Below are 16,511 nucleotides of genomic sequence, written 5' to 3'. Positions count from 1 at the left end.
CGAACTATGTGGACATAAAACAACCAATATATTGTATTACGTTATAAGTAGCTATAATATACTTATTTCCGCAATATAAAATTGAATGTAAAACGTTTACGATACAACATTTATTATTAAAAAAAATCTCTCATCATTATGCAATAATATTTTATATTTATTATAAATTGTCTCACAAACTATGAGTATATAAAAATAATGCATTAGTAACATCAAAAACAAAAAAAAAAAAAAAAAAAATATATGCATTTATAGGTAATATTAATATATATTTACCGCGTTTCTGCCTTCAGAAAACTGCTCTTAATTTACAATATCTTTATCATCATAGATTATATTATTTTAATATCAATACTTGATATATTTTTAAAGTTAATATTTAATATTTTATTTTGTTCTTTTAAATTTTCAGGAAAATATTCTGCCTAAAATACAAAATGTAAGATCCGTGGTCACCTCTAAAAATGTAATTCTGTGGTCGAGCAACGCATAATATTATACGTACATACATATTCAGAATCATTATAGAATTTAATACCTCTATTGAAAACTATGTCAAGATAATCTAGCTTAGGCTTATAATTTTCTTTTATTCATAAATAGTTTCACAGTTCAAGTATTTTTTGTGTTAGATCTCTGTATAAAGTTTAAATCGCGTACAAAAGATGATTCTGAATAAAGGTATGGTCTAACTTTTTAATAATCAAAAATATTATAATTTTAATAAATGTTTTTATTGTTTTTGAATTTTCACGATTTTTAAAATATTATTGAGAAATTTCTTTTTTTGACCCATAGAAGTACAAATAAGAAGCAATTTTCTAACATAAATCTCCTTTAAAGCTGATTATTAGAACATTTTTTTCCTATTAGAAAAGGTATCCTAGATAAAAAAAGTTACTCCAGCGGCTAGTTTCCCATTATTGCTTTAAAGAGTTTTGAAATAAAAACAGAAGGATCTCGAAAAATCTTCTTTTTTTTTCCAAAATGTTTTGAAAATAGACATTGCACACTTATTTTGTCTCACCGAGTAGAATATTTTAATATTCAGCAAGTACCTCTTGTTTAAAGACGTAACAATTTATACTTTATTACGGACGGAATATTCATGCCGGCGCAGCAAAGTGCGCCACGCGAATTTTTATTAGGTACATCTAATCCGGTACAGGTACAGCAGCACATTACCCGCAACCATATACATAATATTATTAAACAGTATAAAATACAAAATTGCGTATAAATGTATACTTGCATGTTCTTGCTTGCTTGTCGTACGCGAATCTATTTTGGATGGTTATGTAAGCATCGACCGTATACAACAAACACGCGTCATGCGGTGACGTTTTTTTTCTTATTTACCATACGGTCCTCATCACATTATACTAATAATAATGATAATAATAATAATAATAATATAATACTGTTCGTTATTACGTCCAAGGCCTGCTCGAACGAATAAAATATTTTTTGAACCGTCTAAATCATTATAATAATATAATACGTCATCACGATAACGATATTTTCGTGCTGGATATTATATTTATACACCATAATATACAACACCGAAGTCATGACTTATTTATTTTATAATAATAATATGATAATTTAAAATAGTACGATTGCGTCGACGATCAATCGCGTGGAATAATAATACACGTTATTATAATGTTTGAGCGTTCGGTGGAGTACTTGAGCGAGTGGGAAAAAGCCTGCGAATTCGAAATTTTGTAACGACGACAGTCGTGTCGAAATCCACACGCGTAAGGCATCCGTGGCATGCGGGAGAGAGTATGCACATAATAATAATAACAATAATGTGTAATCTTTTTATTTTTATTTTGACGGCGAGACAGTCATGTGTGCCATGTATTAATTATAATATATTTATTATTTTTATTATTATATCACATCCTAGCTAGTTGTGTATTGTCCGGTGACGGTATCTCCTTCTATAATACCTACCTGCCTACTTACCGTTTGTATTCGTTTGGCCCCGTTGAAGTGTACTTTCGTCAATTTCGGTTCGAATTCGAGATTTGGAAATAAAATTCTATAGTTTAATCGTGATTTTTTTTTATTATTTTTTTTGTTTTTCAATGGAGATAAATACCTTCGAGATCGTATTGTCCAAAAAAAAAAACGCTCACTGAAATAGTTTAGATTGTACTCGTTTTGCAATCGGATACCTATATTATAACACAATATAGTATGAGTAAACATTTTTTTTTCTTATTAATCACAGTGTTAATATTATTTATTGAAATATATTATTTTATTATCAGCCGCCATTAGCTTATCATCGGAATCATGTTTCGCATTAGTTGCCTAATGTAAATTTTATAAAAAAATTCAATTGTCTATTTTAACCTTGAGTAATTTTCAAACAGTGTTAACGCGTATAACTACTATTATACTTATGTATGCATTGTACAATAGTCAATAACTTTATGTTACACACTGGTTAATTTATAGTTCAGGCATTATGAAATGTTAAAATTAAATTAATATTTCCCAAAATCAGTATTTTGTTGTTATTACTGAAAAGTATTATAAGAAATATTATGTTTAAAATAAGTCACTAGAAGTATGGTATTAAAATACTATTTATGTTATCAGAAAACAACTAATATGGCTATATTAAAATACAAAACAACGCTAATTGAGTACTTTTACCTATTATGAATCTTTACTTATACCATGCAAATTGGATATATAATTAATACACTATACCTAATGGTAATTAATTTAAATCTGTAAACTAAATTTTTGTTTTGCTTTTTGTTTTATTTAGGTTGAACAGATAAAACATCAATACAGACATCAAGATGCTGAGCAGAGTAGTCCAAGGGTATAACACCCTAATGAACGATTACAGTGGCAAGTATTTTTTAATATGAACTATTATATTTATAATGATTTTAAATACTATTCTCTTATAAATAAAACCGTTGATCATTTAGTTACTACTTAATTATATTTATACTATAATATTTTAATATTAGCATAATATAATTGTAGTTGTTTTAAATGGATGATTATATAATGATAATTTATTTCGTTTTTAAAATTTTTACCAAGAAAAAATGAATTTAATAATTTGTTTGGTATCCCGAAGACTTATAATATAATTTTATATTTTTAGATAAAAGGGTGAAGGATTGGTTCCTTATGAGTAGTCCTGTACCTACCATAGTCATGTGCTTATCATATGCATTCATCGTAAAAATTTTGGGACCAAGGTTGATGAGAGACCGTAAACCATTCCAACTGCGAAAAACATTAATCGTTTACAATTTTCTGCAAGTCATATTCTCTACGTGGATCTTCTACGAAGCATGGGACAGTGCATGGGGCAATGGTTACAGTCTTCGATGCCAACCTGTCGATTACTCGACATCCCCGAATGCAATGAGAGTGAGTTTATCGATAACATAATAATTTAATGAAGAATATCCTTTATAAACGCCTGTTTTAAATATCCATGTACACTAAGTAAGCGTAAAGAGATGTTTAAGGACAATATCGTTAGAAAAATATAACATAAAACTTGATGCTATTACATTTTCAAGTTTTTGATAACCTTTTCTAAAAATGTTGACATTACGAAACTTGAGGTGTGGTAGCATAGTCCATAATATATTAATATTATATCTAATTTTAAATAGTTTATAATTTTTTTATTTCAATGTTAGCAGTATTGTTTTCATCTTTTTTTATCACTTATCATCTCGACAAGATAATCAGTCAGATTTTTTTTGTTTAATGTTTATATTTTTTATTTACTCGTTGTTATTTAGTTATGGATTACTTCATTAATGTTATATTGATGTTGAATAGGCCATTTCTCATCATGTGACTTCATATGCTACGATTTTTTTTTTCGAGATTTAGTTAAAAGTATATTTATTAAAAATTCGATTTCTTTTTCTTTTTGGACTTATTAAACTTTTAAGACTACCCCGTCTCACAAACAAACTTCCATCCTTCTCTGTCCAATGCTAGAATTTTCCAATTGGAACTACTTCTCATCTGTTTCACATCCTCTTTTATGACATCTCCCCAGCGCGTTCTTAGTCTTCCCAAAGGTCTTTTCTTAACAAGACTCTATTCTATCACTGCAAATAGCAGTGCATTTTGGGTCTTCCAAGCATGGCTAGCCTACATTTCATTCTTCGTGATTATGCTCATTAATTAAGTAATTTTGTAAGTCCATAATAATATTTATTCCTAGATTGAATTTAAATTCCTATAATCACGTTTCAAATTTTATTTTTTTAGTCAAAATAATAACAAGGTATTTTAAATGTTTTTTTTTTTTTAATTCATAATAATATATTTTAATGGACTGATAAAACTGTAGCTCTTGTTTACTAAAATCCATATAGTCCATTTTATTTTCGTTTACGTGTAGCCCTACATTAAAAAAAAATAATTTAATTTCGTTTTTAATATTTAAAATTGATGGAGTTCATGATGAATTCTATATATAACAGTGTATAAACAAAACTTCAAACATTAAGTGAACAAAATGTGACTGACTATGTGATCGAAATAAAATGATTAATAATATAAAAATAAAATTTTCCCAGATTGAAGTAAAAATTACGGATGATTCGAATCCCGGGGTTACTTATCGAACACTCTAAGATTATATATTTAAATTATATAATTTTGGTCATAACGTAAAATTTTGTGTAGTAATGTTATAAAATTGCCTATTCAAAATGCCGTCTTAACCATTTTGATTTTTATTTATAGGTAGCTCGTGGATGTTGGTGGTACTACTTTTCTAAATTCACGGAATTCTTCGATACCGTAAGTGAATACACTCGCAATATCTAAGTAGTTAAACCAATCGTGTCGAATATTAATAGTTGTATTTATATTTGTTTTATTTAGTTCTTTTTCGTTATGCGCAAGAAATACGATCAGGTATCCACCCTGCACGTTATTCACCACGGAATCATGCCGATGAGTGTGTGGTTTGGCGTTAAGTTCACACCCGGTGAGTTTGCCTGTTGAATGGACGCACCTTGTAATTAAATTTAATTACTGGAGTTATTTTAAAATTCTTATCATTTACAGGCGGTCACAGCACGTTCTTTGGGCTGCTCAACACATTCGTGCATATCATTATGTACACATACTACATGTTGGCCGCCATTGGACCGCAAATGCAGAAGTACCTCTGGTGGAAGAAATACTTGACTGTGCTCCAAATGGTATGAAAATATTATTATTATTGTGTCAATAAATATTCTTCTGGGTAACAGCCCGCAGTATTAGAAAATCTCACAGTGATAATATTCAACGATATATTGTCCACGTTTCAGATCCAATTCATTATGGTGTTCATTCACGCATCCCAATTACTATTCATTGAGTGCGATTACCCGAAGGCATTTGCTTGGATCATCTTACTACACGCTGTTATGTTCTACTTCCTGTTCTACAACTTCTACCAACATTCATACAAAAAGGGGGTAAGTCGAAAAGAATGCGAATGACAAAAAACTGTGTCCTTTAGCTTCAGTAAATCAATAATGATACTCAGGTACCCAACTGAGATTAAACAAATTCGGGATATAATTACGTGATGCGATATTCTTTGTATCGGAGCAAACCTAAAAGTTCTTCCAATAATATTTTTAAAAAAAAATTCAATATACCTAACGCTGAATTTGAAATTTTGGTAACTTGGCCAACAAAATAATGTGGGCCTCTCGATTTAATACATTCTTCTTCCTTATCCTTTATTATAATAAATAAAATAAGTTATTTTCTTTCTAATACATTGCAATAATAGCATATTAAAATACTTTTAATAATTTTTGAAATTTACCTGAAGAAAAAAATATAAAAAAAAAGAAGTTGGGGACCGAAGAATTTGTTTTTAATGTCTTCCGTCAAATCTTACTATAAGTTACTATTTTGATGTTATATGTTACTTTAAGTTGAATAATGAATCCTAGAAAAAGGAACTAGGGAATTATTTTGAGGGACTTATCATTATGAGCTATCTTACTAAATCCCTGTCTACGGTTCCTAAATATTTATACTGCTGTTTGACGTTATTATGTGGCTCAAATAGACTTAGTAAGTATTCTAAATATTTTCTGCAAACTATAATTTTATTTTTAAGAAGAGTAAGCCGATAAAAAATTCTAAAAATTAATTAGCTAATGGTATATTATATAAGTCAATATTGTTGTTTAATTAGAAGTTGTGTGCGTTATTTACCCATAAACCTAAACATTTTTGAACATTAAAATAGTAAAAAATATTATAATATCATTATGGAATTCAAAATTGATTTCGAGCGTTTTTCTCAGGAGGACAAAAAGAGGATAGCTCAAAAGAAGAAGGACGACGACGACCGAGCGAACAACAGAGTCCTGGACTCACCACAGCCCAAGAATACAAGTTTCCAAAACCAAGCCAAATCAATCTGGTCCAACCTGACGTCGACACCGTGTTTCTTACCCGCCGTGACAGACTGCGACAGCTCCTCCGAAGAAATGTATTCGCGACCACCGGTTAACAATGCAGCTGGCAGCGCATTTTTGTCCGATAATTCGGCATCATTTGGCAACAAGGCATTCGTGTCCAAATCAGTAAGCGCGTAAAATCACAGGCCTTACAAATCTTCTTTCGATTTCCTTCTCTCCCATAAGCCACTGAAAAATTACCCTTAAACTTACCGCTATCGTCATGTACGAATAGGTGACGCTATATACCCTTAATCCCAAAAAACTGAAACGAAAACGCTCACAATAATAATAATATAAATAGAACACATAGTGTATACTATAAATATATACCGACTGAACACGAAAATCATTTATATAATATCATTTATCGCGATGTCGTTTATTTTTATTTTCAATGCCTTTCTTGGTTTTTGACTGACTCGTTTGATTATCGAGATACAGTCAGATAATAATAATATAAATATACTATCACTTTTGTGTGTTATTTTCCTTTCTCACGTTCTAAGTACATTTTTATTTTTATTTTTATTATTATTATTATTTTCGAGTATTTTGTTCCATGCAACTTCAACGACGGCTCAAAAACAAAGAAAATTAATTCGATTCTCAGTTGTTCATTCGCGATCGGACAATTTCTCATGTATTATCGCAAAAGTATTAGGATTCAGTCGTATATTATATACATTATACAGTATACATTATTATTTTATTTATATTTATTATTGTTATTATTATGTTTATATTATTTATTATACTCAGCACATGCGGTCGTCTGTCGTGGTCTTTCAATACCACAGGATACGATGACAATAATATAATTGTTATAATATTAGTCTGGTCCGTCGTGCCAGCGCGACCGCTAGTCAAAATCTGTTTAATGTCATTAAATTTTACTATAGTTTTACATATTGTATTAAGTTGTGTAGATGTGTAGTTATTACGTCTTATGAATTTATATTATAACTATTGTCGTTAGAATACGATCGTTGTACACTAAATTTATAATAATTTGCGCGAGTGCAAATATACAGCGAGGCAAGGAGGCGAGGAGGATAAAAAAAATAATCAATACCATGGTATACAATGACAAAAATCTAAGTATTGACCAGCGATCTTGTTAAACGCTTCAGGTCTTTGTTATTAAGTATATAATGGTATTAGTATATAAATCTATTGTCCATTTTTCGACTTGTTTTTTTCTTTTTTTGTTATTTTATTGTATTTAATATGTATAATGTCTATAGAAACTATATATGTATCATACCAAGTGTAAGTATAAGTTGGCATGATGAAAAATAAAAATAAAAATAATTAAAAAACGATTTGTTTGTATTTAAAACTCTTTATTTGTTTACAATATTTAAATATGTTCAAACAGACTATTATAACTATACCTATTAAGTTATATTATGTAATTTAAATTATAATGTTTGTATGTAATATTCAGTCATTTATAGTGCCCTGTATTTCTTGCCTTGTTTAATTAAATATTAATTGTATGATTGAAATAAAAATAAAAATTATGTAAAACTTTTTGATGGTTATTCAATATTTGAAGTAGAGTTAAAATTTGCAAAAAATTCGGTATTATTGTATTATAGTTTATACAACTATTTATGTAAACATTCACATGTAAAGAAAAACAATAACGAAAAGCAATTTATTATTGTTTATTGGTTTAATTAGGTAGGTACCAAGTTTCTAAACCACATCGTTATTATATGCAATTTTGGTAAACGTATGATTTTATTATAGATAACACAATAAATATTATATATTATATACAATAACATGAGTGAATTTTTAAATTATAAAATAGATTTATTTTGATTATTTAAAAAGTAAACTATACATTTATATATCCACTATCCATGTTATTATTTAAATTAAAAAAACTTTAGTTTTTATTTATTATTATTAATTAGTGTATAATTTAATATACGTATTGTGTTCTCGCTATTATAATAACAACATGGTAATTGATATAAATTTGAACGGCCTAAAGTAATATTCATATTATGATAAATACTTAGTAAAACATAATATTTAATAAGTACTAGATACGTTAATAATGCATTGTAATCGCAATATTATCAAAAAATAACCAGTAACATAAAGAAATTATATTAATATCATTAAATAGATTGATTATTGCTTAGAAAGTCGGATTATTTTTGTTATTTTTGAAATTTACAGTTATTAACCAATAATTGATTATTTAAAGTTTTTAATTTTTTATTATATATTAAGACTTTAAACTAAAATATTATACATAATATACTGGGATGCATTAGAAGTTGATTAATTTAATAGTTAACTAAAATATAATAGACCAATCATGTTTAATAATTTATTCATTCGATTACTATTAATAACTTAAAACATGTTTCGTGATTGTGCAACCAAGTTGTAATATTAATAGGTGTAAGGCCTTAATCATAATCATAAATAAATAAATTTAAAAGTTTCTTGATTAAAAATAAATTTATCAAAATTTAGTCCATATTTACAATTCGATACTAAAAATAGGCAATCTTAAAATTATTTTATAGAAATCTTGAATTTTAGATTTTTATAGTATAACCGTTACCGTGGTAAATGGAAGACGTGCTTCAATAGATTTTTTTAACAACTTTTGTGATACAGGAATCTTAATCTTGTGGTAATTTTAAAAATTATTTCAAATAAACTATATCCTAAAAATCAAATTATTAAATCAATTAACTGTCATACAATTTTCCTTCAGTTACATTTTCATTGCGTGAACTATTTTATTTTTTCATGAACGTTTCATGTAAAAAAGGCAAGTATGCCAATCATAATAAAATGAAAACCAATTAACAAAATTACATTGACAAATGCGTTAACGAAGGTAAATAATGAAGGCAGTTGATATTTTTAAAATTAAAATTAATTTATTATTTTTATTTTTTTTTTTAATGTTAATATAAGTAATTTATAAATTGAGTTGTAAATTTTATTATGTATTTATAATTTATCATATAAAACATGACATATCAACATTTAAATATATATTACATTATATTTATAAGAAGGGCAAAAATCCTTTTATGTTAATGTACAAATGTATCAAATATTAAGTTTATTTTAACTATGTTGCGGCTGTGTTAAGAACGAATTACAAGAGAAGTTGTCGTATACACACATAATAGTCATAATACTATACTAATTATTAGTGTTGTGCGGCGTGACGTATAGACAATATTGGTACGTTAATGAATTAAAATAAACAAATTTAAATTGATTATTATAATATAATAATTATATTATCTCGTCGTGTGTATTTTATAGTGCAGGGCTATCTGTGTACGAATGAAAAGTGATTTTAAACATTTAAATTTATTATAATAAATACTTGCGTGAATTATTTTAGATTTTTTTTATGTTATGCTATTCTATTTGAACATTTTTATTCACCAAGAACTAAGAAGCAAATAATTATTTCTTTAGTCGATTTAAATAAAATTTTTTTTACGATAAAAATTATTGTAACTTAATACATGTAATCGTTATTGGATTATTATGTGATTTATGTTCGATTAATCAAATAAATAAAGTATTTATCGGGTAATTTGCTAAACATACTTACCCTCTTTTCCCTTTTAATATTGAATTTATTCAAAATTTGATTTTTGAAATTTTTATTATATCTATAGGCATAAGTATTATATTCTTTTTATTTTTAATGAGAATTGCAATTTTTTTTTGTTAGTCATTAAACAAATTAATTTTTTGAACATAATATTTACGTATTTAAATAAAAATTGGAATGACTAGTTTCTGAATTATTAAAATTTTTTTACTTAAGGTAATTTTCCTTAAAATGATTCAAGAAGAGTAAAAAATATAGAATTTTAATATTAAATCTTGTACTACTACACTTGGACAGACTTAACAAATTATAAAATGTAGCCCGATTAATATTAATTAGTAACTAGACATTACAATTTTAAACCATTATAACCACATATTTTATCAATATATAATTATCAATCAAAAACAGTTGTTATTTAAAAACTTGATTATTTATACATACAGTCGTATACGGGTTTTCTACAATAACTATAGCATACAATTTAAATAGAATTCAAAATGATTGATTTCAGATTATCTAATGATTTATCTTGTGTCTAACATAACATTAATGTTATTTCTGTAGTGCGGCTTCAGTGGCCTCATCAGATAAGTACTGAATATTATTTTACTCGTAATTTTTAATTCGAGTGTCTCACTTTCATTTGTTAAGTTTAAACGTACGAACATTTTTTATTCAATTATTGTACCTATTTATAATGTACTAATCAAGTGTTTGGCTATGTAAAGATAATGCTACTAATACTTTGTGCTCAAGTACTATCACTATGTTATACTTTATTATTTGGGGTTATTTTAAGTGTTCTCAATGAAGTCATTTTTTATTTTTTCGAAACCCGTTTGTTTGTAATTTTCAAGTTATTATTATGCCAAAATAGCGTCTGCATTATATAAGTATTAATTAAAATTTTGTAAGTTACTCCTCCCCAAAACTTGTCTAATGTATGTTTGATATTCCAGAAATATATAAAATTAAATTTTGTATCAAAAATACAATTTTGAGACATTAATAAATGCAGAAACTAATGTTTGTTTGTCCAAGAGTTTACACTGATCAAATAAAAACAATACGATTGTGATAAATGCTAAATTGTGCATTAAATACGTTGGATACCGTAATAGATTTTCGTAATTTTATTGTTATGAGTTTTAATACAATTATGGATTTATGACAATTGTACACGTCTTAGTTGTTAAAATATTTTTCTGACTTACTAATATTGATTTATGTTTTCTTAGTATAATTATATGACAAATACTTTCTATTTTCACCTCAAGCATAGTTTACAGAAGATATATAAAGATAATGTATAATTGTATATTTGTAAAATAATAAGACATATTATTTGCTTTATTATATATATATATATTTATATATTAATCCTGAATTAAAAATTTAAATAAACCAATAAACTATTAAAGCAGTAAGCACTTATTAATACACTTGTAAGTTTTTAGTATTGTTGGTGTCTCTAAGATGTTTTTACACAAATATTTAATGAATAAAATTTTAAGTTTCAGTGATAATCGTTTAAACTAATTTCTTAGTTTCCACAATTTAAATGATATTATAATCACTAGTTTTACCCAGTTATTTAATATACACATAAACAATCCTCTCACCTCCACACACAAGGTATATAGTATATACATATAACATATGTATTTAAATTTTATTTTTGTTAAAATATTAATAAGCTATTAGTTATGAATTTTGTTTAGATTATTATAAGATATATGTCTATGTAATATCTATTTAATATTTAGAAGTTTGCAAGATGAACAAAATTTTTATTTTTAAATTATTATAATGCCTTTTTTTTATTATTTATTTATAAACATTAAATGAGCATTATTGATTAATTTTTTTTTTTTATATAATTCCATAACTTATTTTATCAACGTTGATCGTAGAAGTTATGTTATTCTGAGTGAGTGAAATTAGTTAAGTTATTTTATTAAATATTATTTTGCGTAGGTACTTATTTTAATTTACAATTGTTACTATTTATTATTTTATAAATAATATTTTAATTTTAAGTGTGTTTTATATGGTAAGTACCCATATTTTGTATTATAACAAATTTATTTATTATAATAGTAAAAAAATTTAAAGATAAAAACCAGGAAAATAGCTGTGGTAATAAGTTTAAGGGTGTAATAGATTTCAAGTGTATATCGTCATTGAATAAGGTAACTATTATAGATATGTTTTATTCGTTTAACAGGCAACCTTCTGATTCTATTTTAAATTTAGTTAGTAAGTAGGCGATCAACCCATCATACTTATATCTTATATTGTTTAATATATTATTTGCTATTTTTTTTTTTTATATAACATATTTTTTAAATTTTTTCGGTCTTTAATCAATAGTATTATCACTTTAAATGTATTTATTAATAAATTAGAAAATAATAATTTTGAATAAAATGTATAAGAGAATGATGATATAGTAAGAAATTTTGATTTATTGTGTTTATTTATAGATCGGACAAAGTTCATTTTACTAAATGTGAGACTTGAATTATTGGTACCGAAGGAGAATTTAACAATGCAAAATATATTCCTCAAATAGTTCTTTAAGTGGTTAATTCTATAAAAATTTTCCTTTGCTGATGTAGTATTATGATCGAAATCCTTGACTATGGTGAAAAAATTTTATAAAGCAGTAAAATTGAAAGTAATTTTAATAATCTATAACATAGAATATCAATAATGATATTATGTCAATCAGAGTCTATAATTTTGTTAAAAAAAATAATTTATGAATATAGAAGAGATCATAATATTCAAAAATAAATGATTTAGTGATAATTTATGATGAAACTTCGAATACAAACGATGTAATTAAAAGCAAGATAGTTGTATGTATTGCCATAGACACATTATGGATAGACAAAAAAAAAGTTTTCCTTGTTGTAATACAATCGAATTACATAAAGAAGCAGTTTCTTCTTTGTTGAAAATAAAAAAAAAAAAATCAAGGATTGAAACCAAAATCTCGTTTGTCAAAATCCTTTTTGGAAAAGTAACCAGGATATAAGAATATTAAATTTATAACAATGTTTTATTAATTAATATAGGTTCTGTGAACTCGTTAGTATCTGTATTAATTGTTGCTGTGGCAGAATGGCAGAAAGTAAACACTACAATCAATTTTTACCCAACACAACAAATAAACTACTAAATTTGTTTAAGAAATGGTTGGTAATAAACCCAATAAAGAGATTTAAAGAAATTTAATTTATTTTTTGGCTCTTCATTTCATAAAACAAACAAAATGGTTGATTGGAGATACTACTTTGTTCGATAAAGAGGACACAGTAGATTTAATATGTCAACTATTGTTTGAAAAACTGTCTTTATTTTAATGGTTTAATTGCTGTAAAAATAATTTATGTTTTAATTCGAAAAGAACAGGGCACAGGTTAGTAAACATTGAAATTAGTTTTATTTTTAAATATATTTAAAACTGTTAAAAATATCAAAAAACCCATGTTTATATTTTATTTAATATGTTCTATGATTATATTTTTTACATTCTTATGAAAGTGTACAAAATTTTTAACTATGGTAAAACAATTTAACATTAAAACGATACGATTTCCACAACTATTGAACTATAAAGTTCTCGATTATCAAAAACCATTGTGATTTCATAAAACAATAAATACAAAAGTAAAGGTTATAATAAAAGCTTATTTTAATGTGTTTATTTTTATAATAGAACGTCGGTGATTTATCAATCCATATTGAAAAAACGTTATATTTATGTTAAAACTGAAGTTATCTACGCTTAAATGTACGCCTATAACAACATCATACAATATGAATTTTTAATATTTAAAATATTATAATAATTAATAAATATTAAACTATATACATTTGTTATATTTTACAAAAACTAATATTACGTAATTATTTATCATTTTTAATAGTTTTTTTTTTTAGATATTATGTTAACGAATAACAAGTAATTAAGTATCATCAACTTTTTATTATTTTCGGTTAATTTATTGAAAAATTCAAGGCAAGTAACTTTTGAATCATAACTATATTATGTATAATTATATTTTTAACCTTAAGTATAAAAGTGATAAAAATCACGTTTATTGAACGCAAATCGATGGAAATTAAAAAAAAAAAAACTTTGACAAGACTCTTAAACGCAAGTATTTAGTATATAATATATTGTTTTCCTAACATACAGAGGAATAGAAACATTTTAAACTCGTGATGACAAAATATTTGTTGTGATAAGCGATATGAAATAGTAAACAATATTATTCTAATCAGTTTTTAGAGTTCTTAAGTAGGTACACTGCAGTAATTATACAACGTAATTATAGACATAGTTTATTGCTATAATTTATTACGATCAACTATAATAAATATAAATCCACCCACATTTTATCACTAGCCAACTGAAGATATGAGATTTTATTCTACCAGATGCAATGGAGTACCTATATAGTACTTATGTACGTTTTGTTTGATGTAAACTCGAACTGTTTAAGAAACTCAATCGATAGGTTTGATCGCTCAATCAGACGTTGAACAAATGTGACGCTAACAAGAGAACAACTGCAGCTGTGGTCAGCGGCCATAAAACATAATATAATATATAATTATTATTTTAATATGACAATTCCTAATATTGTATTATACTAGGGTTTAAAAATATTTATTGTATATTATGTTAAATATTAATTATAATTATTAATAATATGAATAATGGCCTATCACTGTAAAATTTTAAGAAAATCAAGTTTCACGACAAATGCATTTTTATCGCGTATTTATGCATGCAACAGATTTATTTATCAAAAAAATATTATTTTACGCATAATAACATAAGAAAAAAAAATGTTATTACGTCGATTAGTATCATAATACTATATAATATTAATACTATAATAATATAATGTTATATATCTACTACATTCAGCAAACAATTTATTACAATTTTTTGATGCAATACCTATTATATTATGTTTTTTTTTTAAATAGTTTAATAAAATATTAACTACTGACAGCAGGTAAATAAAAGTAAAAATAGATAAAAATGTACTGTGACGATGCCACAATAACGTTTAAATTATTTAACCTAATAACTTATACATTTTTATGTCGATTTACTGTTGTCCTAATTAAACGAGAGAAAAATTCCACAAATCGCTAGTTATTAATTATATTTACTTCAAGGTCTTTTATACAATAATCAATGTTACCTCTTTATAAGGTACATTTACTTTGCGATAATATGGTATCCCAAAAAAATTTATAAGTATCGAGTGGTAAAATTATTAATATGTGTATTGCATCCATTTAGTGAAATCGAATTTTTGTACGAAATAGAAATCATTCTCTTTCACTTTGTTAAATAAAATAAAACATTAAAATCATTTCGAGGATACTTTTTATGTTTATTATCTATCAATTTGTTTGTGTAATTTAATATGATATTAAAAATTAAAATTTTTTTTTGTTATTATAATTGTCAATTTTCCGATTTGAAACAAAAACATTTTATATTGAGTACACATAACCTAGAAATATCGTCAGTAGGCTGTTTCTCCTATCAAGCTTTTCTATCAACCTTCTTTATCGTTTAAGTTTATTTTTAAAAATGTGTATGGATTATTTAATTCAAATAAAGTATAAAAAATATAATAAAATGTATATATTAATTCAGATGTTCTGATGAACATTATTGTTCAAGTCCTAAAACATAATAAGTTCACAATATATTATGTAACTAATTTTTTTTTCAGCATAAAAAAAAAAAAAAAAAAAAAAGTTTAAATGAAAAAATTTATGTTTACCAGATCAATATTAAATCAGATGTTGGTATAGTTATTATTTATATCAAAACTTTTATGTGGTTATGTTTGAATTACATAATATCCAATAAGGTAAAATTTTCATGTAAATTAACCAACATCGGAAAATTATTACTATGATTGAGAAATGAGAATACATAATAACTAAAGTAATAAATAATAATAATAAATTCATTAATGTATACAATAATATACTTATTCATAGATTATAGATGTATTCGAAGTTTATATACGTTGATAATAGAATACACGTGTCATTATGGCTACTGGATTTATATGATAATAACCAATAGATATATAATTTATAATAACTTTTTTCAAAAAGTTTCTTGAAATTATTTATGTCCATTACTTATTACAGTATACGTATAGTATTATTTTGTTCGTTAATTTTGTTTTGGTGTTGAATTTTTTATGAATGATTTAAAATTCAAGTTACTATTTTTAAATTACGACAAAATTATTGTTTTGTTTCATATTTTTTGGTACCTACCTTCAACCTACCTTCAACCTATCTTCAACAATATATTTTTTTTAAATATAGACAAGTTTTTACTTTTT

The 16,511-nt window shown here is 25.3% G+C and overlaps 1 protein-coding gene across 1 annotated transcript in view; it reads left to right on the top strand.

The window, feature by feature from the left end:
* LOC112597559 (elongation of very long chain fatty acids protein AAEL008004-like) overlaps window positions 1–7,808 on the top strand; it is a 33,216-nt gene extending 25,408 nt beyond the window's left edge. Inside the window, exons 2-8 of the mRNA XM_025343660.1 lie at window positions 2,792–2,877; window positions 3,143–3,414; window positions 4,759–4,815; window positions 4,900–5,005; window positions 5,086–5,222; window positions 5,334–5,483; window positions 6,333–7,808. Of these exons, the coding sequence (XP_025199445.1) occupies window positions 2,826–2,877; window positions 3,143–3,414; window positions 4,759–4,815; window positions 4,900–5,005; window positions 5,086–5,222; window positions 5,334–5,483; window positions 6,333–6,626 (1,068 nt within the window). The 5' untranslated portion in view covers window positions 2,792–2,825 and the 3' untranslated portion in view covers window positions 6,627–7,808. The remainder of the gene's footprint in view (window positions 1–2,791; window positions 2,878–3,142; window positions 3,415–4,758; window positions 4,816–4,899; window positions 5,006–5,085; window positions 5,223–5,333; window positions 5,484–6,332) is intronic.
* The last annotated feature ends 8,703 nt before the right edge of the window (window positions 7,809–16,511 follow it).

The sequence above is a fragment of the Melanaphis sacchari genome, unplaced genomic scaffold, assembly GCF_002803265.2.
Source record: "Melanaphis sacchari strain LSU unplaced genomic scaffold, SCAv2.0 Contig42_pilon_pilon, whole genome shotgun sequence".
Taxonomy (NCBI): domain Eukaryota; kingdom Metazoa; phylum Arthropoda; class Insecta; order Hemiptera; family Aphididae; genus Melanaphis; species Melanaphis sacchari.
Note: the sequence above shows the minus strand (reverse complement) of the source record. Positions and strands in the feature narration are given on the sequence as shown.